Here is a 25,789-nt window from a genome sequence, read left to right as displayed (position 1 = left end):
AGGCGGTGACTCAAGCATGACTTTCTGCCTCAGGCCGTCAAATCGGCAAATGACGATCGCAATAGCCAGCTGCACCCGAGCTTCTTCCCACGAGAGCTTGTCAGGTCAAACTCGTCCCAAATACTCCCACACCTCCCTCGGCTATTTCTCGTAATTAATCCCTCATGATGGAAGTGACGTCCAGGCAGTCATCGAGACTGCTTCGGTCTTCCATTCGCGGTTCTAACCGCGTGGCCCTTCAGAACCCTTGTCTTTCTGGTCCTCGCATCATATCTTCCAACACCCTGAGTACCATTCGACGGCGGAATGTCTCCTCAACATCTCGACGGACCGCGCCAGAATCGTCACTGCTAGGCTTCGGACCCGGTTCGTTACCCGGCGGTGCACCCGCGACATACTTCTCAAGTCGCTCCGCGCTTCCCATGAACACTGTCATTCGATTCGTCCCTCAGCAGACCGCATGGATCGTTGAGCGAATGGGCAAGTTCCATCGAATTTTAGAGCCTGGATTGGCAATTCTGATCCCTTTCATTGATCGGATCGCATATGTCAAGAGCTTGAAGGAGTCTGCCATTGAGATACCGAGCCAGAATGCCATTACCGCCGATAATGTTACGTTGGAGCTGGATGGTGTGTTATATACGAGGGTATTTGATGCCTACAAGGCAAGGTGAGTCTTTGAGGCGGACGGAGGCAGCAGGTCGCGCGAGCAGACCTGATACCTAAGACAAGCAAGCTGACTCGTTTCAATTGTCGATCAGTTACGGCGTTGAGGATGCCGAATATGCCATTTCCCAACTAGCACAGACAACTATGCGCTCGGAGATTGGTCAGCTCACGCTAGACCACGTGTTGAAGGAGCGTGCCACGTTAAACACCAATATTACGCAGGCTATCAACGAGGCAGCTCAGGACTGGGGTGTGGTCTGTCTACGTTATGAGATTCGGGATATCCATGCTCCGGAAGGCGTCGTTGCAGCGATGCACCGTCAGGTGACGGCAGAGCGGTCAAAGCGTGCGGAGATCCTCGAATCTGAGGGTCAGCGACAGAGTGCGATCAACATCGCGGAAGGTCGGAAGCAGTCCGTCATTCTTGCGTCCGAGGCTCTGCGGTCTGAGCAGATCAACCGTGCTTCTGGTGAGGCAGAGGCGATTATGCTCAAGGCGCAGGCGACTGCCAGAGGTATCGAGGCCGTGGCTAAGGCGATTGCAGAGGGCAGTGAGAACGCGCACAGTGCCGTCAGCCTCAGTGTCGCAGAGAAGTACGTCGAGGCCTTCTCGAATCTTGCGCGTGAAGGAACTGCTGTCGTTGTTCCTGGCAATGTTGGCGACCTTGGTGGAATGATTGCGAATGCCATGGCCGTTTATGGCAAGGTCAACGCGAGCCAGGCGCGCTCCATTGCCGCGAAGGCCCTTGGAGTGCAGGAGCCTGCTCAGATTGAGTCCTCACATCAACAAAAGGCAGCAAAGCATACTTCTGGGCCGGAGCGTCAGGCTGAGTCTGAGACCGACAAGGTTGAGAATGTCGCTGATAGTGTCTTGGAAGGATTTGACCAAGCGAGCCAACAGAGAAGATAGAGGATTCTAAGTGAAGATGACTCTTTTCGTTAACCACTTGGCATAATTCTCCAGACTTCGGGTGTTTCCTTCCGCTGAAGGCATCTCCCTCCATGACTCCGTCCAGCTGAAATGATTTATTGGTGTACGATAATATCTCGTGGCAACTTGTACCTTACGACCTTTCATCTTTTGCAACCAAGATCCTACTTCTCAACACTATCTAGCATATACTCAGGAGTGCAGGCAGGGAGCCACCGTGGCGGAGAACAAAAGTTGTCGTCGGCAAGTGTTGGTTGGCTTTAGCTGATTTTCTTTACACTTATCCTTTCTCTCCTCCTGTGTATAATGTACAGTACCCCAGTATTAAGGTGGAGGCGAAAATAACATTAGCCTCTTATATTTCGCCATCAATGCCATCAACGCAGGATATGCAGTCCGTTGTCAAGATAAATATGCGGAATAGTCCCTGCAGGCGGAGAATATGAGGAAGCTCGGACCATCCGACTCCCGCGCCTGGAGATCGCGACTTGGCTGATCGGTCCTCCTTTGTTCGCGTTGGCGTATTCTTAGATTAATCTCCAGACAAATTTCACGTCAACTGACTGGCGCATCCCTTTTGTTCAACCTGAAGCTTTATTCCAGTCAGCAAATACTTCCGGGTATTTTTCTCTTCTGTCATTCGTTCAATAATAATAATAATTCATCATCGGGTGAGCCGCAGCGCCGTCTCTCTGCGATGCTCCAGATAAACCACAGTCCTGCATCCACGTCAGCCTACTAGGAGCCCAGCCCGAACATAGCGGTCCTACGCGGGAATCGAAACATCATTGAAGCCTGCGAGCGAAACCACAGCTGTTGCGATGCATATTTTTAAGCCGGTTTGGCTGACCCATGGAGGTGCATTTTCTCTTCCTTTTTTTGTTGGCGATTTGTGATACCATGAACCACACTTCTTTACTTCAAAAATCTCGACCTGGCTATTAAACCTGTGCTAATACTTGGATAGGGGAGAGAAAAGACTTCGAGGTTTACGCTTGCGACATCTCCCCAGACGGAAGCCGTTTGGTCACAGCAGCGGGAGGTGAGAAATCCCCAGACGAATCTATGGGCTAAGCCGTATGGAACACGATTTTGGGATAGTTGCTGATATAAGCGCTTTTGCCCTGGGTGCAGATGGATACGTTCGAATATGGTCTACGGAAGCGATCTATAACACGGGAAACCCCGAGTATGCGAACAAGCCCAAGCAGCTGGCATCGATGAGTAACCACTCGGGTACGATTCATACGGTTCGATTCTCGCCCAATGGGAAGTACCTGGCGTCGGGTGCGGACGATAAGATAGTCTGTATTTATACATTGGATGCGAATCCTCCTTCACATGCGTCGACGTTCGGTAGGTGCTGGCTTATGTTGACCGTGGGGAGGGAGTTGGCTAACCGGTGTTAACTTCGAAAATGCTAGGGTCGAACGAGGCGCCGCCTGTGGAGAATTGGCGCACGATACGGAGGTTGATCGGCCATGACAATGATGTTCAAGATCTAGGATGGTCGTACGATTCCTCAATTTTGGTATCTGTTGGACTGGATTCCAAGGTCGTGGTCTGGTCAGGGCATACCTTCGAAAAATTGAAGACGTTGTCCATCCACCAGAGCCATGTCAAGGGAATTACATTCGACCCGGCAAATAAATACTTCGCCACGGCGAGTGACGACCGCACAGTCCGTATCTTTCGATTTACGTCGCCTTCGCCGAATTCTACGGCTCATGATCAGATGAACAACTTCGTGCTCGAACACACTATATCCGCGCCTTTCCAAAACTCACCACTTACTGCCTATTTCCGTCGCTGCTCGTGGTCTCCGGATGGAATGCACATTGCGGCTGCCAACGCAGTGAACGGGCCTGTTAGTTCCGTTGCAATTATCAACCGAGGTTCGTGGGATGGTGACATCAACCTCATCGGCCACGAAGCACCGGTGGAGGTGTGCGCTTTCTCCCCACGATTGTATTCAAGTCAACCGGTCAGCAAATCGGCTGTTGATAATCAGAATCATGCGATGCAGAACGTCACAGTCATCGCATGCGCCGGCGGAGACAAGTCACTGAGCATTTGGATTACCAGTAACCCCAGACCCATTGTGGTCGCCCAGGAGATGGCTGCCAAGTCAATCTCAGATCTAGCCTGGAGCCCCGATGGAAAATGCCTCTTTGCGACTGCTCTCGATGGTACGATTCTTGCCGTTCGCTTTGAGGAGGGGGAGCTAGGCTACCCAATGGCCATGGAGGAGAACGAGAAGTCACTTACAAAATTCGGCACGAATAGAAGAGGCGCTGGCATCGCTGAGACTACGGACGGGTTACTGCTTGAGGAGAAGAGTAAAGCGGGAGAGATCAAAGATGTCGAGGGGCGAATGGGTGCTCTAATGGGCGATGGCCATGCCACGGCGGAAAGTATGGTCAATGGCAAGGCAGCACCGCTTCCGTCAAACGGTGCAACGCCTGCACGAGGTCCCTCGCCCGCCCCAGATGCGCAGAAGGCTCAACCCAACGGCACCGCAGCAACACCAGCAGCTCCAGAATCGGAGAAGCCAGATCCGTATCAGGCGAAGTTGGAGAGGTTGAAGCAGCGCCCGACGTACACAAAGGAGGGCAAAAAGCGAATTGCGCCTCTTCTGGTATCAGGAGCGGGCGCGGCAGAGTCATCTCTCCCTCAGGCACGGCTCATGGCTTCGGTTAGTAGCCAAGTGAAGGCCGATGCGCCACAGTCGATTGTTGATCTTTCGAAACCTTTTGATGGGTTACCTAAGGGTGGACTTGCTGCGTTGCTTTTCGGAAATAAGCGAAAGCTCGCGCAACTCGAGGGCGATGAAGATGGACATGTGGAGAAACGGGTCGCACTGGCAAGTCAGAACGGCGCGACACCGATCCTCGCAAATACGCCGGATGGACTTCTTCCGGCGCAGCCTCAACCTGCACCGACGGGACAGCAGCCAACGCCGGAGTTCATAAGGCCTGCTGTAACGAATCCCTGCATGGCGATCAGCCAGCTCCGTCTCGCAGTACCAAAGGTCCGCAGCCAGATCGTGCGAGCCATCGATTCCAACGGCAGGCCGACGGAACCGCCTAGCGCTACAGGAGAGCCGGGGAAATCGCGGGCTGACGTTGTCTTCGAGGCTCGTAATCCTTCGCCTGCAAGCTTGACAGGTAGAGCTGTAGATCGCGAGCCTGTACGCCTCACGCTGTCTCGCGGCGAACAGCCACTGTGGCAGGATTTCCTCCCACGGACTGTGCTTCTGGTGACTGGTAACCAGAGCATGTGGGCTGCCGCCTGCGAAGATGGATCGGTCTACATCTGGTCGCCCGCAGGCCGGCGACTTGTCAGCGCTCTCGTGCTTGAAGCGCAACCAGTGATTTTGGAATGCAATGGCCCATGGATCCTGTGTATATCAGCTGCGGGCATGTGCTATGTCTGGAACGTCAAGCATCTTTCTTCCCCTCACCCTCCCATCTCCCTCCAACCCGTGCTCGATGCAGCAATTCACACGCTGGGTGCGCATCCGTCCGCCGCTCCAGCAATTACCAATGCGCGAATCAACTCGGAAGGCCGGGTGGTGGTCGCATTGTCCAATGGCGAAGGTTACTCCTACTCACCTTCCATGTACACCTGGCAGCGCGTCTCCGAGGCGTGGTGGGCCGTCGGCAGTCAGTACTGGAACTCCACAGAAGCTCCGGTGGGCAACCTGCAGTCTGCGGGACCGCAGCAAGACAAGGAAACTAAGGCCGCCGTCTCAGCCGGTATCATTCCGTTCCTGGAACGCAATACGACACATGAGACGCTTCTCCGCGGACGAGCGTACTTCCTGCAGCGGCTGATTAAAGTCCTCTTATCTCGCGAGGGCTACGAGAGCTTCGAGTCAAGTGTGTCTATAGCCCATATGGAGAACCGACTCGCCGCAGCCTTATCGCTGGGAGCTAAAGAAGAGTTCCGCCTCTATTTGTCTATGTATGCCAAGCGTCTCGGGGCGGAAGGCCTCAAGATGAAGGTTGAGGAGCTGCTGAAGGGCCTGATTGGCGGTCTATTTGAGGAGGAGGACGAGACAGGCACAGTCCGCCGGTTACAAGCGAACGAAAAGGAGGATCGAAACTGGCAGGAGAGCTCCGAGACCCTCTGTGGCTGGCCACGGGAGGTGCTGTTGAAGGAGGTGATTCTAGCCTTGGGTAAGTTGCAGTGACATTCTTTCTTCTGCACTTGATGGACATATGTCGCTAACTTTTTCTTTTCTTTCTGTCATCAGGTAAACACCGAGATCTTCAGCGAGTGACTGTCCCCTATGCCAAGCTGCTGGGCGTAGTAGACAATGAGTCCGAAGACGATGACGCAATGGAAACATAATCAGAGAAGAACAGTTGACGGTCTCATTCTTCCGTGCATGATCTTTCTATACGGCGTTGATGATTCGGGTTCCTTACGGCCGGCTTGATTGAGCAGTAGCCATTTCTTCTATTGTCAAGGAGCTACGGATTCAGGGTTTTGTCTTCGCTTCCACTTCATATATCCGGATGTAAGATATTTTTTATGCTATATTCTTGCTTCAACATATGACCTTCTGAAGGGCATGAACTGTGTCACAAAGTGCTTTTGCGACCATCGCCTGATTATTCCTGACTACCTCCGTACACAGAGTAGGTCAATGTCACGTGCATGATCAGGGTTCTGCAGTCATGTGGGCGGTGAGATATTAACTGGCAGAAAAATTGCAAAATTTCGGAGGAACGCGAAAAGCACGAACATTACCATAATAGAGGAGAGATTAGACGAATCCTGTACAAGTAGGAAAGGAAATCATCCTCATCTCAATTGCTCTTCCAATTATCGTCCGACTGCATAACAAAGATTACTGTGACAGCCTAAGCTATCTTCCCCTCAATTGACCCCTCCTCCCTTCTCTTCTTCTTTCCCAGTCTTTTCTTCTGCCCACTGTCGGTGGGCGCTCTTCATCACGTCTCCCGCACCGCCCGCCATCTTTCTCTTCCTTTCTCTACCCCTCCGTTTAGAACGATCCGCAGCTGGTTCTGCTTTTGCCTCACGCCTCCATCAGTCCTCTCCTTTCTTCTCCCCGTTTTCTTCTTCTCCTTATTTTTCTGCCTTCTCCCGCCGAAACTACTCCAGCAAGAAGAAGAAAAAGATGCCTCCCAAGAAGGCCGTTGTCCAGGAGAAGGTCCTGCTGGGCCGTCCAGGAAACAACTTGAAGAGTGGTATCGTATGTGAGCATTGACCCCACCGTACTATTTTTTCTGCCCTATTTCCCAGCCTTTTGCTTTTTTTCCCTCACCTATTTAAATCACAATTCCCATTCTGCAACAATTTCCTTCATTCACATCCTCCTCGTCCTCTACCATGTAGCTTTCATCTGCTCTACTCACACATATGTGAAGAAACCAACATCCAATTAACAATGGCTTTTAATTAGGTCGGTCTGGCCAACGTCGGCAAGTCGACGCTCTTCCAGGCCATCACCAAGTCGTCTCTGGGTAACCCGGCCAACTTCCCCTATGCCACCATTGACCCCGAAGAGGCTCGTGTCATCGTCCCTGATGAGCGATTCGACTGGCTTTGCGAACACTACAAGCCCAAGTCTCAGGTTCCCGCCAACTTGACCGTGTATGATATCGCCGGTCTGACTCGTGGTGCCTCCACTGGTGCTGGTCTGGGAAATGCTTTCCTTTCCCACATTCGTGCTGTCGATGCTATCTTCCAGGTCGTCCGATGCTTCGACGATGCTGAGATCATCCACGTCGAGGGTGATGTCGATCCCGTTCGTGATCTGACCATCATCAGCGAGGAGTTGCGGATCAAGGATATCGAGTTTGTTGAGAAGGCACTCGAGAGCTTGAACAAGCAGACAAAGCGCGGCGGACAGTCTCTTGAGATGAAGAAGCTGCGTGAGGAGGAGGCCACCGTCGCCAAGGTGCTTCAATTCCTGAAAGATGGAAACGACGTCCGCAAGGGTGACTGGGCTCCCAAAGAGGTATGTTTTTTTTCCCTTTCTTTTTCTTCAATCGTTTCTGTATCGCCCTTTCATATGATGAATAAGAGCTTTGCTCGATATAACCCAGCTCGTCGAACAGCCTCATTTTAATTACAACGCAGAGGCTGTTATGAGATCATGTCCTATCTGATTTAATTTGCAAACCATTATGCTCTGTTTATGCCGTCTGTCTGTGCTTCAGATACTAATTGGTCAATCAATAGGTTGAGGTTATCAACCCTCTCTTCCTGCTCACGGCCAAACCCGTTGTTTATCTGGTCAACCTCAGCGAGAAGGACTACATCCGTCAGAAGAACAAGTACCTGCCCAAGGTGTTCGAGTGGATCCAGAAGAACTCTCCCGGTGATCCTCTGATCCCCATCTCCGTATCCTTCGAGGAGCGCCTGGCTGCCTTCGGCGATGACGCCAAGGCCGCTGAGGAGTGCAAGGCTTTGAACACCAAGTCCGCTCTGCCAAAGGTTATTGTTACTATGCGCCAAGTTCTCAACTTGGCCAGTTTCTTCACCACTGGTGCAGACGAAGTCCGTCAATGGACTATCCGCAAGGGCACCAAGGCTCCCGCGGCCGCTGGCGTGATTCACACTGACTTTGAGAAGACCTTCATTCAGGTCATTGTGTACAACTACACCACCCTGCGGGAGTATGGCGACGAAGCCGCTGTCAAGGCGGCCGGCAAGATCATGACCAAGGGCAAGGACTACGTTGTGGAAGATGGTGACATCCTCCTCATCAAGGCCGGTGCTGCCAAGGGCTAAATTGATCAACCAAAATTTGGATATAGCTCATATAGGCTGATACCTTGCTTGGGTTTATTTGTGATTCCCACCTAGGCATGGTAGAAGAACCCAATATCAGAAAGTTGAAACCCAAAGTTCCGTTCTTGTAGTGTCACCAGAGATAGATTGAACAGCGTACTACTTCAATGTAGATCGTAACTTGAGAATGTGCCTTACGGATCAGGCATAAGAGAGAGCTTCAATCAGCACGTGACAGCTACCGCCCCTCCCCGCGTTAAGCGCGTCATACCATTGGCGCAATCCATCGGAGGTCGTGAAGGAAATAGCAGACTGGTTTGACGCTGAGAAAAGCCCAGCGATCGACCTGTTGACCTCTCCATCGCATACCACAAAATGTTCAAGAAAGAGTAAGTACCTGCGAGTCCAAGTTTGTGTCCTGGGACCCGTTGGGTCTGTGAGAACCTCGTGAGCCAGCAAGCCAACCAGTTATCTGTTACCCCTCCGCAAACAACAAATGTCGAATCTGCTCCAAGACAAATCACTGCATTGCTGCATTACTGCATATCGACTCAAGCAAATCAATGACGCATGCTAATAGAAGATGAAAATAAAGTATCCCCCCAAGCGGCCGCTCAAAAGTCAAGTCCTCGGTGCAGCGCGGCCTCCGCCAGAAATTGCTCGACACATATCCCGGCTTCGAGCCGTATATCGATGAGATCCTCCCCAAGAAATCCCAGCTCGATGCGGTGAAATTGTAATCTCCCCACCCCAGATCCCTTTGGAGCCAGGGATTTATCGATTGAAGGTTGGGGACGGAGGCTAATGATGGGACGCTATAGACCGGATAGAGCGACATTATACACCATCGAATCGACCCCTCTGTTCTACCAGCCCATGGATGGGCCGCCGATCCCGCATCTCAAGCTGCTCCATTCGTACCCTGATGCCTTACCGACGGTTCAGATCGATCGGGGTGCGATCCGGTTTGTGCTTTCGGGCGCGACGCTCATGGCGCCTGGGTTGACGTCGCCTGGTGGGCGGTTACCTGATGCGGAGCATGCGTTGGAGAAGGGGCAGGTGGTTGCGGTCATGGCTGAAGGGAAGGAGCATGCGTGTATGGTTGGGCCGTTGAAGGTCGGAACGGAGGAGATGAAGGAGAAGAAGAAGGGTGTGGTCATGGACGAGGGGCATTATCTAGGTGACGGCTTGTGGAAGATGCATTTGGATTGAGTTGGTTCTCTTCTGTAAATGACAAATGATTTGAGGTTCTTGTTTCTTGCTTGGGTTGCCTACTGGTTATGCTTTACATGGAAGCAGCACATATGTGTCATGGCTGATGAAACTGCTGTCGCAGAAGAATAGAGACGATCCTGTCTAGTCAATGAAGATGACGATCATGAAGAGATATCCCGACGGTTGAGCCTGACAGGCTTAGGAATCGTCTATATAAGGATAAAATTTCAATTGAATACAATTGTAGAAGAGAATCTGTGACACGCTCTTGTACATGCTCAGTGACTGATCGCAGAGAATGTGCTCTGATCGTCTGCCATGCTGTCCACAGGGGACCCTTGGTCGTCTGGAGTAATCCGTTGTCGCGAGTGTGGGGAGACGGACGATGTTGGCGATAATGTTGGCCACGGTGGTGAATAAATGCCCAAGCCTAATCCTTTGGCACTGATTCCCGAGCCGTTCGAGTTCAACCCGCCTCCTGATTGAACTGCGTTTCTCAGCCCGACCCGCGAGATAGCGCGTCGAAGCATATCGCCAGATGCATCGAGAGCAATTAGGAACCGCGCCAGTTCACCACAGAGCTCCCAATCACTATTTTGCGATGCAAGACCAATGAGACGGACAACATAGTCCTCAATTGGAGCCTCGTGACCACCCTCGCCTTCGTCCTCCATGGCTTGTAAGACGAGCAGATACCCCACTGCCGTCTTGAGAGAGTTGAGCCTCAGGGCCTGTTCAAAAAGATCCTTCGGAGGAGGCAAGTGGTTGAACAGTGTGCGCCATGAGCGAAGCTCGGTCTTTCTCGTGCACTGGACAACAATGTCCAAAAACACTTTAATCGGCAGTGATGCTTGAAGGAATGAAATGACGGATGGCAATAGTGGCTCGTGTCTTTGCGAGGGATCATCTGTCTTGCTTTCTTTCCTCTCGTTATCAACCTCGTCATCCAGGACGTGGTGCAAAAGCATTTCTAAGGCATGAGGGAAGTATGAGAGGTGGGAGAAACGTTGGCATAGTGTGAGTGCTGCCGCGATGTCTCCACGGATAAGATCATGTTGTAGGACGTATGGTAGGAATAAATGAGTCTGTTCAATGTCAGTACATATGGCAACATGGATGACTTGTATAAGGGGAAAAAAAAGGGAAGATCATACCCTTATAGCGAATTTCAGAGCGGCAAATGTGACATCACGTCTTTGTATCATTTCCGACTCGACACCCAAAACTATGCCCTTGTTCAACAGCACTGACAGTGGGTAGAAGTCCAAAGGCACTTGTATGGGCTTTGGCACTTCCTCTCGTTGCAGAACGTCATGAACATCCCCCCAGACGAGCAATTCCTTGCCACAGAACACCCAGAGGGAGTCCCGGAGTGATTGATCACTATGGTGGTACGCACTCAATGCCGCCTCAGCCGAGGGGCTGGCTGGAATAGACTCATCCACCGGCGGTGCAAAATTGAAGGAGAATTGATCTCGCATCAAGATATAATACTCAACGTCGTGAGAAATCACCCGCATATCATATTTAAGTTCGCCAGATTCTGCCAAGGAGGGTTGTAACAGAACCATGTTTCCGTCAACCAAGAGCAGCACCGATGCCACCTTTACATCCTGAGACGGGTCACCGTTTCCTGCCAGACGTTAGAAATTGCCACATTTCACTAACCCATGAGAGTGATACTTACGCATCTGGTCCTCCGGCAGTACCCAGCTAATCGCCCGAACTCGGGTAGGTGCCCGCACAATACCATTAAACGCAATCTGGCCAACAGGGACAAGGGTTATCCGTTGCTGCATCGAGTTGATGATATAATGGTATAAAACGTTATCATAAGTGTAAACGAGAAGGGAATCTTCGCCAGAAGGCCCTATGAACACTACCGGCGAGGGAAGGTGTTCTGTGTGCAATATTGAATGTTTATTCAAAGCCAGTTCTCGGGAATATAGACGCAGCTGTAAAAAGCCATCAACCTTCTGTTGCTTCAAAACAGCTTAGCGGTACTCAAAAGACCAACCTCGTAGGAGCCATCGCTTTCGACAGCGGCAATCAGAATGTGCCCATACCAGCACATGCCGCCGCGGACGGCAAATGAATTTTCTGTCTTCGAATCTTCAAAGACTTTCCAGCGACCACTGTTGACGCTGTAATGCGCCAGTCCCCGTCTACCTGCAATGGCTATGTATCGCCCATCTTGCGAGACGACGCTCGAGCGGATCGGCCACTGGGAATGGAGGTATGCTGGAGGATACTGTGCATGATGCCACAGTGAATCCTTGCCTGAGATTGTCATAAGATCGGGTAAATCATGGCCGCGATATAGAATGACTTCGGTGCCAGTCTGTAACAAGCCTCTGGCTAGATTAGCTGAAGAAAAGCAGCCCGTAAGAGCGCTTCGGGCTGTTTCAAGGATCCATATGCGACGGTCGTTCCGCCCTGTCAATAGTATGTCTGACCCTCCGCCTACCCAGCATCCATTGGATACCCCAGTCAACCAGTCTTCAGAATTGTTTGCAGCGAGTGATCTATCCACCGAGAAGCTGTTTCCACCCGGTTTGCCAAATACGCTCCATGTTGTCCAGCCATGATCATAGCCTGCAAAAAGACAATATCCATCCGGAGAGTAGGACATAAAATTCAACCTGCCAATAGTAGTAGGAGAAGCGGGTAGTTGGAGCTTGTGTGAGAATGGAACATTCCCCAGATAGTCTTTTGCTGTATAGACGAGGATCTCACCATTGGCGCAGTTCACTGTGAGCAACGAAAACCGGGCATTGATCGCGACCTTGACTGCTTGTTCGCCATCATGCTTCGGATCGTGGAAGCAGTGGCCTTGGAAAAGTTTCCTTGGAGATTCTGCCGTGCTGCTGCTCTCCGGCAGTCGTTGTACGGCATACGCTTGTCCCTCGCTGGTAATCCACACTAATAGATTGATTGCGCGATCGTAGACCATATCCGCGATAGAGGTGCGCTTCGAAACATTCAGAATACGACTGAGTAGCTCTGATGTGGTCTGGGCTCCGCTTGCGTCCGGAGCCCACCGAATGCATTGGACAGCCGCTGGTTTGACGGTGGCTACAACCAGCTCCCGGTCAAGAGCCAGAGCTTTGACAATACCAGATTCAATCTTGATCGCCATCCGAAAGCGGAGGCTGATATCACGCACCGCATTCGCATCGTCCTCAGCGGACAGTCGGGCGAGTTGCTGACGACGGTTCTGACTCGATTGATCGAAATGTTGCTGATATACGCGACTGGTGGGGTCAGTTGCAATCGTATAAGTAAGCAGATATCCACCAAGTGTCTGCACAGCAAGTATCGTCGAGTCCGGATGCATCAGAACAGTGACATTCGACCCATATGTCTTCATGGATGAGGCGGAGCGGGCAATCGCAGCAACAACTGCGGTAGGCTAACGGCAAGTCAGCAGATCAATTCACACTCCATGACGCCCAAGAGGCTCGCAAGGTCATACTCTAGTCTGCCAAACAGCTATCGAGGAGTCGGTCATCGTCGCAAATATGTGACCGCTCCGAGAAATACACAGACCAGTGATGGCCTCATTGGCCCAGGCTGACTCGGCTTCGGGCCCTTCTCCCTTAACATTGCGATCCGTTGCAGATCTCTCCTCTTCAGCAATCTCACGCTCCTTCGCCTCGGGCTCGATATGTGAAGTAATTGGAATCCCTGGGCCATTGATCGCATAGACCCGCGGAACTCCATTTGGCCAGTACATGGCTCGACTTGGGTGCGATAGTTACAAACAGGAGAAGGAGCTCACATCGAGTCATCTTCGACTGCTCTAGGGTGGAGTGTGAGGGGTCAAACTCGGGACATTCCAATCCCAGAGAGACCTGCCGTGATTATCAAAGTCCTCCACGCCTTAGCCATCAAATCAAAGGAATATCTGATGTGTACGATTGTATTCGAGCCGATATGTTGATGATGATACCATCGTCACGTGCAACGGAGCTTCCCTGACAAACTGAACAAACAAAGCAAACACCGCGGGCAGGCCCCCGCATTCGTTCAGCTTCACGAGCATTCGATTGATTCTCCAGTCTTCCGCTTGCTTATCTGTCTTTTATTTTTTTTTTTGACTTTTGACACAATCCGACCTTTTGGTGTGATATTCAGCCAGTTCACAAAATGGTAAGATGGTCCGGCTCTCCACTACACCGTATTCATGGCAGATCAGTGACTTACCGACTCCTGTTCCATCTAGGCTCCCACCGAGTCTCAGAAGCGCCTGTCGCTTGCGATTATTGACTTTTTAGACTCCAGCCTGAAGGATGGCACTCTGACTGCGGATGACGCTGAATCCATTGAGATCGCTCAATCGTGCATTGCGGACACTTTCAAGGTCGACCCCTCCGATGAGGCCGCCGTCAAGGACGCTCTTGGCGGACAATCTCTGGCGAGCATCTTCAGCGTCTACGAGAAGCTCCGTAAGAAGCCTTCGACAGAACCCGCCGGTGCCGGCGCGCAAGCCCAGAGCACAGAGGCCCAGCAGCCCAAGGCTGGTGCACCCACACCCGAATCCGACAAGTTGAAATCGGAGGGAAATGCAGCCATGGCCCGCAAGGAATACAGCAAGGCGATCGATCTTTACACTCAGGCCCTGTCCATCGCCCCCGCGAACCCGATTTATCTCTCCAACCGTGCTGCTGCCTACTCAGCCTCCGGTCAACACGAGAAAGCTGCGGAGGATGCGGAACTCGCCACTGTTGTGGATCCCAAGTATTCCAAGGCCTGGAGTCGGCTCGGTCTTGCGCGGTTCGATATGGCAGACTACAAGGGAGCAAAAGAAGCCTACGAAAAGGGTATTGAGGCGGAAGGTAACGGAGGTAGCGATGCAATGAAGAGAGGTCTGGAAACCACCAAGCGGAAGATCGAAGAGGCCAGCCGTGGTGCCGAGCCTCCTGCCGACGATGTCGACGATGCCGCTGGAGCATCGCGCGGTGCTGGTGGAATGCCTGATCTTTCCTCTCTCGCCAGCATGCTCGGTGGCAGAGGTGGCGGCGGCGGCGGCGGTGGTGGTATGCCCGACCTTAGCTCTATCATGAGCAACCCCATGTTCGCGAGCATGGCCCAGAACTTGATGAGCAACCCGGACATGCTGAACAACCTCATGAGCAACCCTCAGTTGAGGCAGATGGCCGAGAACTTCGGAAGCGGCGGTGGAATGCCTGACATGTCTAGCCTGATGAGCGACCCAAGCCTTGCGGAGATGTAAGTTCATGCATTTACTTCTTCTTTCCTGGCACAGAAAACTAACCAAACTATCTAGGGCAAGGAACATGATGGGCGGTGCCGGGCGTGGAGGTCAGCAGTAAACCAGGAGTTACCCTCAGTTGCATCAAAGTCCCCCTTTTCTAACCAGCTACGATATATTACCTCTGAATATATCTAAAAGATATCCACCTTCTCTGGCTTCACCCACCTGTGGATTATTGAATACGGGCCATACCAGCTTGGTCATGACTTTTGCAAACGGATAGAAGCTATAATCGCTAAATGATATCCAATCTCGCCAAAACACGGAGTAGTCAGTTATATTCGTCACTGAATTAGATATATGTTTACCCTGACAAAGCACACCAAAAAAGCCACCAGTGCATTGTAGTATCAATGATCAAAATATATGTCCAGGTAGCTCATACCAAAAAGCAGCAGAAACCGGCTAAAAGGCTGGGTATGATTCCAGATGCCAATACATGAACATGTTCGGAGTGGAGTTGGTTGTCGCAGATCACATAATACAACGCCGTATACGCCCATAGAGATAGGGGAAGAAAGGACATTGGCTATTATGCAGGCAATCCAGGATCAAAGATGTCCTCGCTATTCGTAACGATCCGTCCGCCCAGCCTTTGTTGACAGCGATCGCCTCAGAGAGACCATGAAGGCCAGGAAAACTGGTAAACCAGGCCCATGAAATCTGTGGAGAGGACAAAGGTACTCAGGTAGTAATAATAAAAAAAGGAATAGAAAAGACATTGAAGAAATGGATCAATAGGCCGAAGTTACTATCACAGATAAAACATGAGCGCCGGTTCCGCCGAGTCTCTATTTAGATAGTCGATATGGTACAGTGGCATGATATCAAAACAATGTAGGAGAGTATGAGAGGTGATTCATCATCAAAGGCCGCCGATAATCAGGAAATGGAGAGTGACGGTTGAGAAGTTGTTGAAGGATAAGGGTACGTAGGAGTAGATGTTGCGAGGACCTTAGATGTAGTCACGGGCAGCCTTCTGCAGTTCAATCAACCTCCATCCTCTGGTCTCGGGATTGTTGACGTCCTCGGGTATTCTCGTGAGACCAATGGCATAGGTAACCAGCTGCACCTTGTCTTCCATACCAGCTGCGAGTTCGCCCGTCTTAACGTTACGGTAAACATGTACCTCTTGTGTACGGCAGGTCACAACGAAGACGGGAATCTCGCCTGGCTCCAGCATACGGGCGTGAGAAACGTCAACACCTCGGATATCGAGGATGCGGCCATCCGACTTGAGTCCCGCAGTGGTGTATTGCTTGGAAAGAGCAGCGTAAACATGGAATTGCGCATCAGAGAGCCAGAGCTTAAGCGTCTCAATATCGCCTTTGACGTAGGCATCAAGTACTTCTGGTAGAATATATTCGCGCATCTCCCTCAGGAATGACTCCATCTGGAAATTGGGATCCATCTCCCGGAACTTCTTGATGACCTGGGCAGTCTCATTTTCGGCGAAGAAGCCAGCGACACGATCCGAAATGCTGCGTGCCGTACTGATGAGAGGGTTCTCAGATTCGTTGTATGTCTCCTTCAGAGAGAAGAGTTTCTGCATCATAGGATTTGAGTCCTTGAATTCGCGCCACGACTCCTTCCAAGCAGAGTCCTTGTGAAGGGTGAGGTTGGTACCCGCACTGCACCAGGCAATTGTTAGAATTGTGAAAAGAAAAAGCTCCATGTGAAAGTAGCACCTACTTTGGATCTTCAACCAGCGGCTCGGCCGAACGGCGCCCGCTCTTCATCATTTCCTTCTGCTCACGCAATTGCCGCTGCCTACGGCGCTCCTCCTTCTCAATCCATCCACCATAGCGAGAGCTGCTTCCGTCATCGATGGCTTCCTTTACGTTCTTGTAGGCCTCCGTCTCACGTACGGGTCTTGTGGCCTTTTCAAGTCCGGCACCAGTGGCGCTGACACCCTTCCTGATACCCTTAACAACGGGGGTTTCCCATGTCCATGCAGCTCCTTTCCCGATGGCCTGACCGGTTTTTTTCAGCGCAGCCGACGTCTTCGAAGTTGCTGCACCCGAAGCGGCTTCATAGGCGGCACGAGCGCGCTTGACATTCTCGTTCTCGGCGAGCTCATGAGCAGAGGATGCGAGAGCCTTCGTAGACTCATTCCATTCCTTTGATGCCTTGAACTCTGCTTGGAGAGTCTCTCTGAAAACCTGCCATGGAGTTTTGTCTCCGTGAGGCGGCGGTGGTGGAGGCGCCTCCTTCTGTCCTTCTTCCTTGTCCCCTTCACTCTTCGCCTCTTCGCTCTTCTCACTTTTGGGTTCTTCACTCTGCTTCTCTTTTTGCTGTTGTTGCCAACGGGCAGTGGCAATATGGAATGACCGCGTCAATGGCAAAGCAGCATACGGAGAGATAAGTTGAACGCGTGTGGGGAGAGACGATTGTTGGCGCTGTAATACTGTATGAGAGGCAGAGATGGAGGTCGAATAAGCGCTATTTTGAATCAGAGTCCGCGAAGAAGCGATGGCATTGCCGTATGTCGTCCTCAGGCCGGGAACATGGGACCGTAAAGTGGCCGCCCGTGCGACAGCCGTCATTTTGTTAGCCGAGATCATGCTCTGGAAATCCGGAGACAAATTATAAATCAATTATCGCAAGACTAGTTTAGGAGGGGTGACGAAGAATATGGGTTTGACCCCAAATGTTGAGGAGGGAGTAAATTTGGGGCGTGGGGAGTAGAAGAGAAGAAGCGATTCGACTGGTGAGGAAGGGAAAAAAAGTTGAGATCGCGGGTGCCAAGATCGAAAACTTCGGGCCTCGCCTTTTCCGCCGCCATTTTCTCCAGGCCCCGTCGACAAGGTATTATTGTGCCGATTCAACCGGGATTAGTTGAGTGTATGCCGCATCTCGTTTGAAACTCTGTACTTGATCTCTCCTTTTATTTCGTTATCACCTCGATCTTCCGTTCAGTTCAAAGTTCTATTCTGCGTTTGGGCCAATTCGACTGGCCTTTCGCTGCCCTTATTTGCTTCAACTGTGCCGGGCGTCCCCGATATTATCCTCGGCCACGCAGCAAGATGAACTCTTTCACCCCCTGGGTCAGGGCATTGTCACATAGCCGATCATGCCAGGCGCGAGTGATCTCCCCGCGCGTGATGCGCCCATTTTCTACCACGATGAACCACAGCTCAAGCGCGAAAGAAAAGACTCGCGAGATTGAGAGACAAATTCTGAATCCCAAGTCAGAACAGACCAGTGACGACAATTCGCCGCTCTCAGCTATTACTAGAATGATGCAGGGAGAGAAAGCTCGTGCTAGCCAGGCCGTCAGTCGCGACTATTCCCGCATGGCCGAGAGTTTGGAAGCAGAGATGATTAAAGACCCATATGCCGATCGTTCTCCTCCTCACCATCTTCACGTTTATGCTCACAAACACAATACACTTCTCACGCTGACGCAACCAAACGGAAACCCAATGCTGTCGATGAGTTGTGGACACCTCGGCTTTCGGAAAGGTGGCCGCTCTGGATATGACCCAGCATATCAGTTGACGTCCCACGTGTTCGGTCAAATTCAAGAAAGAGGCTATCTCATGAACATCCAACGACTTGAAATCGTCTTTCAGGGCTTCGGTCAGGGTCGAGAAGCGTTTACCAAGGTTCTCCTTGGCAGTGAGGGAAGGAATATTCGCGGGCTGGTGAGTCGAGTGACAGATTCGACACGGATAAAGTTCGGTGGTACGAGAAGCAGAAAGGTCCGCAGACTGGGTTAATCTTGCGTGGTATCTATACTCTTTCCATACCATCGCCTCGAAAGGCATCTGTTCCTTCGCTTCAGCGTCAGCTGAAAACAATGAGCTTGGTGGACAGCGCATCCATTTCAGTATCAGGGATTGGCTCGCACAACTGGGGTTCTTTGAGTCTCCTATGTGGCTTTGCCTTTGCAGTGTCTGAGCTCTTTAGTGAACCCCAGCTGGGCTGCAGCTATTTTGTACATTATTCGTGTTGTTCTACTGGAGATACACAAAAGATTCTTAGGTTGTATTCTGCATATTGACCCTATCTCTAGCCCCAACTCGCATCTCGATTGCCTACCAATGTCAATGCCTTTTCCTTGAGCGCTATCATTTTAGATGTTGAGGAACTCCATAGTAGTTCCGAATGCACCAAAAAACAATGCTTGCCATAGATAATTAGCAGCTTACCAAATACGGACTAGCGCATGAGCTCCAGTCTCTCCGAAAGCTGCTGGCTGAAAGGCTTCAGCTCCTCGTCTTTGATCGCAAACGTTTCTACGTGAATCTCAATTCTGCTATCTAATTTTGTTTGATCGTATGGAATTTTGCCCATCCGACATTCACTACATAGGTTTGACTTTTGTTTGAAGGTTTGAGCAATAGTCGGGCCTGCGCGGTTACTAGATCCTCAGCCAGCGTATGCGCCGGAACTGCTCCTCTCTTGTGACGATCACCGGGTGCAGCGCAAACCCGACTTTGGGATTCAGACGAACGGCTTGATGAGTGCCGGAATTTCTTTCTCGGGCCGTCGTCCAAGACCGTTTGGATGCACCCTCTAAATCCCTTTCTCCGTGCCTTCTTCCGAAGCACTGTCCCAGGGCAGTGTCTGCCGATAGAGAATCATGTATGCCTTGTTGGGGTCATATTGAACTAAGCCTGGGGAATACTCTCTTACCTTTTCTGCAGGTTTTGCTCGTTCCGATTACAGAATCCTTAATCGGGTCGCGAGATCGCGAGTCCAACCTCCTCTATTCCGATCTTGTGGTATCCGAAGAGTTTCTGGGAAGTCATACGCTGCGAATACCGATTGCCAATGGAGCTACCGGGAACGCCAAGGACGATTCGAACGTTCGGGATAGCAGGGGGAAGGCAAAGCAGGTGACAACTGTCAACGGACGAACCGTGATTGTAAAAGAGAGCTCGGTCTACAGCAATAAAGGTAGGAGGGCCTCTTTTTGTCCTGCGTTTTTCTCCTGTGCTGAACCACATTGTTAGGCTTCAAATCCCTAACCCAAGCTCAGCTCCTGTCCGACGCTCTGTACTATACTCCAAGTACCGACTCTCAGCCATGGCTTATCTATTACATCTCCCGCCCGTTGATCGGCTTATTCGACCCAGGGAAGATCATTTCTGCTGTAGTTCCCGGGTCGCTACCTCAAGGAGTAGTCACGAATACTGGTGCCAAGTCTGGCGATTCTACCGCTTCGTTACCGAAGAAAGAAATCAAGTCGTTCGGAGAACTGCTGGCCAATTTTCCTATGATCGCAAGACAGATGCAACCAGGCTTGGACAGATTATTTCGAGAATTTGGGAAAGAACTGGGGAAACCGTTACCGCCACCTCCGTCGCGCTCGCCTTCCATCCCTGATGTCTACGAACGTAAACCGGATCGCGATGAATCTTCGGCGGATGAAGTCGCTTCTATTCGGAGCGCATCGTCCCGCAACAGAGAAGGCCTTCCCTTTAATTCCGAGGAGTACTTCGAAGATGACGAGGACTTGATGCGCCGCAGTCTGGAGACAGCAGTTACCGCCGCCATCGATCTATTCCGGCTCGTGGACAAACAGCAGTTGTCTCTCCTCGGCGCGACAACCGACCTGACTGGACCTCTGGTAGAGCGGCTGATTGAGCGTTATGTTGCCGAACAAGTGCACGAACCGCTGCTGTTCTCTCGACTATGCAGTTTCCGTCAACCCGAGGACGCAGAACTGGATTCCAGAATCCGTCATATGGAGAATCTGGATGTTTCGCAGGTAGGTATCGCTGTCGAAGGAGGCCGAGAGGGCAAAAGAGAGCTGCTACATCGGGTCGGGAGAGCGGTCGAGGAGTTCCGAAAGATGACGGACGCAAAGTGTCCACACGACATGCTCAGTACTTTGCTGGAGACAGTCAAGTTCTTATCGTACCCCGGGACGTATGATAACGCGAATCTTCATGCCTCGGAGAAACAGATTGCGCCTGTCACCGTAAATGCCGATATTCTGGTCTCCTTGTTACTTATTGTGGTTATCAGATCCCAGGTCAGACATCTTCAAGCAAGACTCCTGTATATGCAGCACTTCATCTATATCGACGATGTTGATAGCGGTGAAATGGGTTATGCTTTGAGCACATTCGAGGCGGTACTTACGTACTTAGTGACTGATTCAGCGGGCCTCAGAAGAGCCAGTATTCGCAACAAGCGCCTGTGGAATGCCACTAGAGCCGGCCGACTTGGTGAAATGAAGGCCATTCTTGAACCCAAAGGTGACCATAGCTCAATGGACGATGCCCCGGACGAGCCAGAAGGGAAATCAGTCTTCTTCAAGACCGATGAGGACGGGGAAGTGGATGAGCCGCTACGAGGACATTCTATTCATCGAAGGCTCTCAAGATCAAATAATGAACCTCAAGAACTTGATGAGAATCCTTCCGAGGTGCCATCGCTGGCACATGTGTTCCCATTTCAAACATGGGCAAACATCTCCCCGCCGAAGGAAGTTCAGCGTCCTGTGAAGAAAGTCTCGATGGATGTACGCAGCATATCGGAGTCGTCAGCTACTTCACTTCTCTCTCGCACCACCACTATCGAATCAATGACCAGTGCAATTGAAGGGGACAGCTCAATCGAGACGTTGACAAAAACGCAAGATCCTGCGGGTGATTCAATTCCCATGATGGCCGTTGACAGTTGCCAGCCGGAGGCTCTCAGGTACTTGCTCAGCCTGGAAGAGTACTATTCACTGGAAGACATTCTCGAGGATTCGAACACCGATGGGACGACGTTGCTCAGTGCCGCGGTGCAACTCGGTCACCCTGAAATGGTAGAAACTTTGCTCGACTTTCTCTTCAGTGCAACGGACGAGCGAACAATTGCTGGTTACCTCAAAAAAGCAGACATGCACGGACGCACAGTTGCCCACTATTTATTCAGTACGCCATCAGTAATGTATAGATTGGAAAGACTCATTCCTTGGCGACAACGTGACAGAAATGGCCAGACGCCGCTGTTTGCTCTGTGCAGGTCTTATGATCATCCTGATTATAAATCGATGGTCAACGAGGCGTTGACGGCCGCTCAAAGATCTCAGGGAGACGGCTTGCCTTTGCGGCTCGACGATCATGTTGACTCGAAGGGAAATACACTGCTGCACATCGTCGGTGATCCAGAGATCACAATCCGAATTCTACAAGAAAGCGATTGCGATCCAAACGCAACCAACGAGAAGAAGTTCACGCCGCTCATGATGGCTAGCAAGTACGGCCGCGTGGATCAAGTGCGTATCCTCTTTTTGGACCCCCGGGTCGACGTTCACCTCAAGGAAGCTCGCGGATTGACGGCTGTCGAGCTCGCCAAAGACGATGAAGTCCGTAATCGCATTGACGATCTCATTCTTGTCTCGAATTCGCCCTCGGCATATGATGATCCATCTGGTCGTATCACCACGGTTGTACGCTCGTACTTCGTTGAGGATGCCACAGTGCGCTTTGTTTTGAAGTCCGGCGCCCCAAGCTCTCAGTCCCAGTCAGACGAGTCTCGAGCTGGCTCCACCACTTACACCGTCACTACATGCCGGCGCACCCTCTCGGACTTCGAGAATCTTGCTCAGTGCCTCGCAATGGAGCATCCGGCCTCTTATATCCCTTCCTTTTCTGACTTTCGCAATCCTTTCCAAATCCATTCCAAACCATCTCGGTCTGTTCTCCACAACATGCAAGAGAGACTAGACAGATTCTTGAAAATCCTGCTTACGCATCCAACCTTTGCGACCCACGAGATGCTGTGGGAGTTCTTCCTGGTCCCCGAGCTACAGCCGGAGATGATGACGGACAGGTCCCGGCGCAAGGCGTTGGTGCTGTCCGAGTCGATTGCGGACGACTACGCGCCTGTGACAGCTGAAGGCATGCGCGAGACAGAACAGTTCGTGGCACAGGCCCAGGACATGGTTCGTGCCCTTCACGCCAACACACGCAGTCTGATTCGCCGTGGTCATTCCTTGCAGAATGCCGCGTCAGATATGGCTGACGCGCTGGCGCTGTGCTCGTCGGTAGTCTCTACTCTCCAGGAGCCTACAAACGCGCTCCCCCGTTCACATGTGGACGCTTTCGCCCGCTACGCCTCGTACTTGTCAACCTCATCCTCAGACTCCTCTCCTCTTCTTCAGTTCCTATCCGTCCTTTCGTCAATCGACAACACGACTGTTGCAATACTCGGTTCGCTCTCTCGCCCTATTTCGCTCATATCGAATCTACAATCCACAGCCCGCAATCTCTCCCGCAATCGCACCTCTCTCATCTCCTCATCCTTGCCCCGCAAATTCAACATCAACTTCCCAGGCCTGGAGGAATCCCGACAGAAGTCAGTTCGCGATCTAGAACAGAAGATCCAAGAGGCTGAAGCCCATATCGGGCGCCTCTCCCGGGAAATCTCATGGAACAAGGATGTTGTGGTCGGGGAACTCGCCGGGTGGACATCTTGGCGGGAGAAAGTCGGTCGGGACGCCATACGCGCCTTTGTCAGGTCCACCCTGGTCCGAGAAAGGGAGCGAGGGAAACGCCTTGAACGGTGCTTGAACCGAATACGTGAGATGAACAACCGTACAGTACAATAGATAGACTTTACGTGCCGGTGGTTCATTTGCTTGCCTATAGAATAGCTTTGTGCCTACTTCATTTCCGTTCAAAGCCTTTAATTTTTAATGACCCACTACATCTGTGACGACGTTGATGAAAATGAGGATGGGGTACGGTGGCGGCATCAATGCATTGTCTGCCATTCTTCCTTAGAAAGGACCATGTGGGATAGTTATACAACTTTGTGAGGAAAAAGAAATTCAAGGATGTACAACTCTTGTGATTGTTTCTCTCCAGCGACATGGCTATGTGTTCAATGGTCATACAGCCTACAACCAAACAAAATGCCTGACTTCGAGGAATGTCCATTAGAACCGCTAAGCGATTGACAAATCCAAAGTTTATTCAAAAGCTCTCGACGAGCGTTACCTGTGCCTGAGAGGTGGGGAAGGGCACGTTACTCAAAGCTATGGTGCCTTTGAAATCGCGATCCGTGAGGATGAGAACGCTTGAACGAAGTGGCATGTACATTCAGAATTCGAAAAGAGGTGATGTGCTTCTCTCGATTGATGGAAGACGGAAAGGTTGGTCTGTAGACGGAGTTGGGTTGCGGACTTCGCGCCGAGCTTTTCGGTGTGGCCTTTGAGGGCCTGCTTCCGGCTTAGGCAAGCTTAAATCATCGATAGTTCTCAACGATGATTGCCACCCAATCTCTGCTGCTTTTCCTGACACCATTCGATTCAAAGGCGACACAACGACCACTTGCTTTGGAACAAAGCCGGCCCGCCATGGCTCCGCTGGCGATTCGGATTTGCCTGGGCGCTCTGGCATAGACGCTTGTGGGAGCCTGGCTTCTGACTGCTTCGGAGCAGCAAATGAGCCAAGAGGCGAAACCGGCACAGCATCTGCGTGTGCGCAAAATGCTCGGGTCACCGCTTCCAGTCTCGTCGCCTCTTCCGCGACGTATGCCTTGGTAGTTGAACGGCTCTTGTCAGATATCGACAATTCGCGGCTGCGTCTGATTTTCGGCGTGCTGCCAAATGAGTAGTTAGCAATGTTGTCGTCCAGAGGAGATATTGCAGCGTATTTAGAATTCGCGAAATCGCGTTTCCCTTTCTTGTATCGCTTCCAGGATTGTCGGAGCCTTCTGATGAGGAGGACGGTCAGGGCTATAAACGCCACAGTGGTAATAACTATGAATATTACCGCGGCAGCAATGGAGCTCTTCTTGTAGCTCCAATGCTTGAGAAAGGACTTATGCGACGGTGTTGGTGTCACAGAGTCCACTGTTGAGCTCGCGGTTCTCTTGTACAATGCTGTTGGCATACGCGTGCCATGGGTTTTTGAAGCCAATCTGCGCGACTTTGCAGATTCTGCGCGTGTCTCCATCCCAGTCAATGATCGGTGTTTTGTCGAGTCCCCCGAGGCAATGGTGATATCTAAGCGCTTGGAATCTTCGGAAGTATCGACCTCATCGCTCAGCTCGACATTCAATCGGTCATTTTCTCTGAGGCTCAGTTGCTGAATATGGAGTTTATCTTTGAAGAAATTGTAGATGCTGTCCCATCTATCCTTTGGCCATGAATGAATCCCCTTCGGTGCGGTTGATGATGGTGTTGATGCCGGCACCACTTTGGATAGTGACGGCAGTAATGCTGATACAGCGATGGAAGGTTCCGGAGAGCACACAAAGGGAGAGCTCGATTGGAGAGTGTACATGGCACTACAAAGTAATGCGAGCATGACGAGTAGGCGTCCTTGCATCCTGGTTCACAAAAGGTCGACCTAGGATCGCCATAAAATCCTCACACTCAAAACATAGGTACAGTGAGTGGAGGAGACGCCACAAGGGAGATCTGGATATCATTCGCATGTTACTCTCTGGGCAGCTGAGGCTTGGTACTCTGCTGGTAAAAGCAGGCACGATGGAAGCGGCCGGCGCAGCTTCCTTCTGCGCATTTTGTCCATTTTCAACGAACAAACGCAAAGCTGGATTTCAGCATCGTGTCATGTCTAATTTTTAGAGATCCAATGAGGCACAGGATGAGATAGGAGAATTGGGTCGCGTTGTGATCAAGACTTGGACGTCTCGGAGACCTCGTTGCAATGTCTGAAAATATGTTCAGAAGATGGAAGGATTCTGGCACTTTGTCGACATTACTCACCGGCTGATGACATTGATCATGGTTTCCCGAGGCATAAGAGACACAAACCACTTCATAATTATTTACAGATTATCTACAGCGACTTGAAAGACCATATGTTGATGAAAGGGATATAAAGCACACACGACCAAGCACGTGATATTGAAATCATAATCATGCGGCAGATACACTAAGCCCAAACAGGATATATAGATCTAGATGCCTGCTTCTCCACGAACGACGTCATGGCCGTTTATCATTGCTGC

The 25,789-nt window shown here is 51.3% G+C and overlaps 9 protein-coding genes across 9 annotated transcripts; 6 read left to right on the top strand and 3 right to left on the bottom strand.

The window, feature by feature from the left end:
- Nucleotides 1-103: 103 nt before the first annotated feature.
- Nucleotides 104-2,057, top strand: P174DRAFT_504129 (SPFH domain-containing protein). Its single transcript, XM_024831195.1, has 2 exons — nucleotides 104-670; nucleotides 762-2,057. Exons 1-2 carry the CDS (start codon nucleotides 165-167, stop codon nucleotides 1,576-1,578), a joined length of 1,323 nt encoding a protein of 440 aa, XP_024682984.1. The 5' UTR covers nucleotides 104-164; the 3' UTR covers nucleotides 1,579-2,057.
- Nucleotides 2,058-2,678: 621 nt separating this feature from the next.
- hir1 (putative histone transcription regulator Hir1) lies at nucleotides 2,679-5,955 on the top strand (the record flags this gene model as incomplete). Its single annotated transcript, XM_024822309.1, has 3 exons — nucleotides 2,679-2,955; nucleotides 3,024-5,780; nucleotides 5,858-5,955. 3 exons carry the CDS (start codon nucleotides 2,679-2,681, stop codon nucleotides 5,953-5,955), a joined length of 3,132 nt encoding a protein of 1,043 aa, XP_024682983.1.
- Nucleotides 5,956-6,356: 401 nt separating this feature from the next.
- Nucleotides 6,357-9,742, top strand: P174DRAFT_389604 (GTP-binding protein YchF). Its single transcript, XM_024823458.1, has 6 exons — nucleotides 6,357-6,823; nucleotides 7,034-7,591; nucleotides 7,816-8,350; nucleotides 8,696-8,756; nucleotides 8,963-9,103; nucleotides 9,189-9,742. Exons 1-6 carry the CDS (start codon nucleotides 6,749-6,751, stop codon nucleotides 9,577-9,579), a joined length of 1,761 nt encoding a protein of 586 aa, XP_024682982.1. The 5' UTR covers nucleotides 6,357-6,748; the 3' UTR covers nucleotides 9,580-9,742.
- A 118-nt stretch (nucleotides 9,743-9,860) lies between these two features.
- On the bottom strand, nucleotides 9,861-13,318 carry P174DRAFT_460461 (RIC1 family protein; the record flags this gene model as incomplete). The annotated part of the gene is made up of 5 exons (XM_024829891.1): nucleotides 9,861-10,667; nucleotides 10,737-11,215; nucleotides 11,270-11,537; nucleotides 11,600-12,994; nucleotides 13,058-13,318. 5 exons carry the CDS (start codon nucleotides 13,316-13,318, stop codon nucleotides 9,861-9,863), a joined length of 3,210 nt encoding a protein of 1,069 aa, XP_024682981.1.
- Nucleotides 13,319-13,650: 332 nt separating this feature from the next.
- Nucleotides 13,651-15,172, top strand: P174DRAFT_441668 (putative Hsc70 cochaperone (SGT)). The gene is made up of 3 exons (XM_024827375.1): nucleotides 13,651-13,742; nucleotides 13,808-14,814; nucleotides 14,873-15,172. Exons 1-3 carry the CDS (start codon nucleotides 13,740-13,742, stop codon nucleotides 14,916-14,918), a joined length of 1,056 nt encoding a protein of 351 aa, XP_024682980.1. The 5' UTR covers nucleotides 13,651-13,739; the 3' UTR covers nucleotides 14,919-15,172.
- A 643-nt stretch (nucleotides 15,173-15,815) lies between these two features.
- tim44 (protein translocase subunit TIM44) lies at nucleotides 15,816-17,406 on the bottom strand (the record flags this gene model as incomplete). The annotated part of the gene is made up of 2 exons (XM_024824916.1): nucleotides 15,816-16,491; nucleotides 16,553-17,406. 2 exons carry the CDS (start codon nucleotides 17,404-17,406, stop codon nucleotides 15,816-15,818), a joined length of 1,530 nt encoding a protein of 509 aa, XP_024682979.1.
- Nucleotides 17,407-17,964: 558 nt separating this feature from the next.
- Nucleotides 17,965-18,582, top strand: P174DRAFT_369322 (mitochondrial 37S ribosomal protein uS11m; the record flags this gene model as incomplete). Its single annotated transcript, XM_024822273.1, has 1 exon — nucleotides 17,965-18,582. One exon carries the CDS (start codon nucleotides 17,965-17,967, stop codon nucleotides 18,580-18,582), a length of 618 nt encoding a protein of 205 aa, XP_024682978.1.
- A 520-nt stretch (nucleotides 18,583-19,102) lies between these two features.
- P174DRAFT_441666 (putative VPS9 domain protein) lies at nucleotides 19,103-23,670 on the top strand. The gene is made up of 3 exons (XM_024827374.1): nucleotides 19,103-19,450; nucleotides 19,513-19,765; nucleotides 19,822-23,670. The coding sequence occupies exons 1-3, from the start codon at nucleotides 19,373-19,375 to the stop codon at nucleotides 23,415-23,417; spliced, it is 3,927 nt and encodes a 1,308-aa protein (XP_024682977.1). The 5' UTR covers nucleotides 19,103-19,372; the 3' UTR covers nucleotides 23,418-23,670.
- Nucleotides 23,601-25,593, bottom strand: P174DRAFT_406888 (uncharacterized protein). Its single transcript, XM_024824120.1, has 2 exons — nucleotides 25,545-25,593; nucleotides 23,601-25,489 (listed from the first exon to the last, which is right to left on the bottom strand). The coding sequence occupies exon 2, from the start codon at nucleotides 25,141-25,143 to the stop codon at nucleotides 23,911-23,913; it is 1,233 nt and encodes a 410-aa protein (XP_024682976.1). The 5' UTR covers nucleotides 25,144-25,489; nucleotides 25,545-25,593; the 3' UTR covers nucleotides 23,601-23,910.
- Nucleotides 25,594-25,789: the final 196 nt, after the last annotated feature.

This window comes from Aspergillus novofumigatus (genome assembly GCF_002847465.1).
Source record: "Aspergillus novofumigatus IBT 16806 chromosome Unknown P174scaffold_4, whole genome shotgun sequence".
Classification (NCBI taxonomy): domain Eukaryota; kingdom Fungi; phylum Ascomycota; class Eurotiomycetes; order Eurotiales; family Aspergillaceae; genus Aspergillus; species Aspergillus novofumigatus.
The sequence above is the reverse complement of the archived record's forward strand: the minus strand, read 5'-3'. Positions and strand labels throughout refer to the sequence as shown.

What these genes read in the sequence shown, in the direction of transcription:
- P174DRAFT_504129 (XM_024831195.1), top strand. Translation starts at nt 165, where the DNA reads ATGATGGAAGTGACGTCCAGGCAGTCATCGAGACTGCTTCGGTCTTCC. An exon ending in TTTGATGCCTACAAGGCAAG is followed by an intron (nt 671 to 761) that starts GTGAGTCTTTGA and finishes ATTGTCGATCAG; the next exon opens with TTACGGCGTTGAGGATGCCG.
- P174DRAFT_389604 (XM_024823458.1), top strand. Translation starts at nt 6,749, where the DNA reads ATGCCTCCCAAGAAGGCCGTTGTCCAGGAGAAGGTCCTGCTGGGCCGT. An exon ending in CATCCTCCTCATCAAGGCCG is followed by an intron (nt 8,351 to 8,695) that starts GTGCTGCCAAGG and finishes TTTGACGCTGAG; the next exon opens with AAAAGCCCAGCGATCGACCT. An exon ending in CAGCTCGATGCGGTGAAATT is followed by an intron (nt 9,104 to 9,188) that starts GTAATCTCCCCA and finishes GGGACGCTATAG; the next exon opens with ACCGGATAGAGCGACATTAT.
- P174DRAFT_441668 (XM_024827375.1), top strand. An exon ending in GACCCAAGCCTTGCGGAGAT is followed by an intron (nt 14,815 to 14,872) that starts GTAAGTTCATGC and finishes CAAACTATCTAG; the next exon opens with GGCAAGGAACATGATGGGCG.
- P174DRAFT_441666 (XM_024827374.1), top strand. Translation starts at nt 19,373, where the DNA reads ATGCACCCTCTAAATCCCTTTCTCCGTGCCTTCTTCCGAAGCACTGTC. An exon ending in GTCTGCCGATAGAGAATCAT is followed by an intron (nt 19,451 to 19,512) that starts GTATGCCTTGTT and finishes CCTTTTCTGCAG; the next exon opens with GTTTTGCTCGTTCCGATTAC. An exon ending in CTCGGTCTACAGCAATAAAG is followed by an intron (nt 19,766 to 19,821) that starts GTAGGAGGGCCT and finishes CCACATTGTTAG; the next exon opens with GCTTCAAATCCCTAACCCAA.
- P174DRAFT_406888 (XM_024824120.1), bottom strand. Translation starts at nt 25,143, where the DNA reads ATGCAAGGACGCCTACTCGTCATGCTCGCATTACTTTGTAGTGCCATG.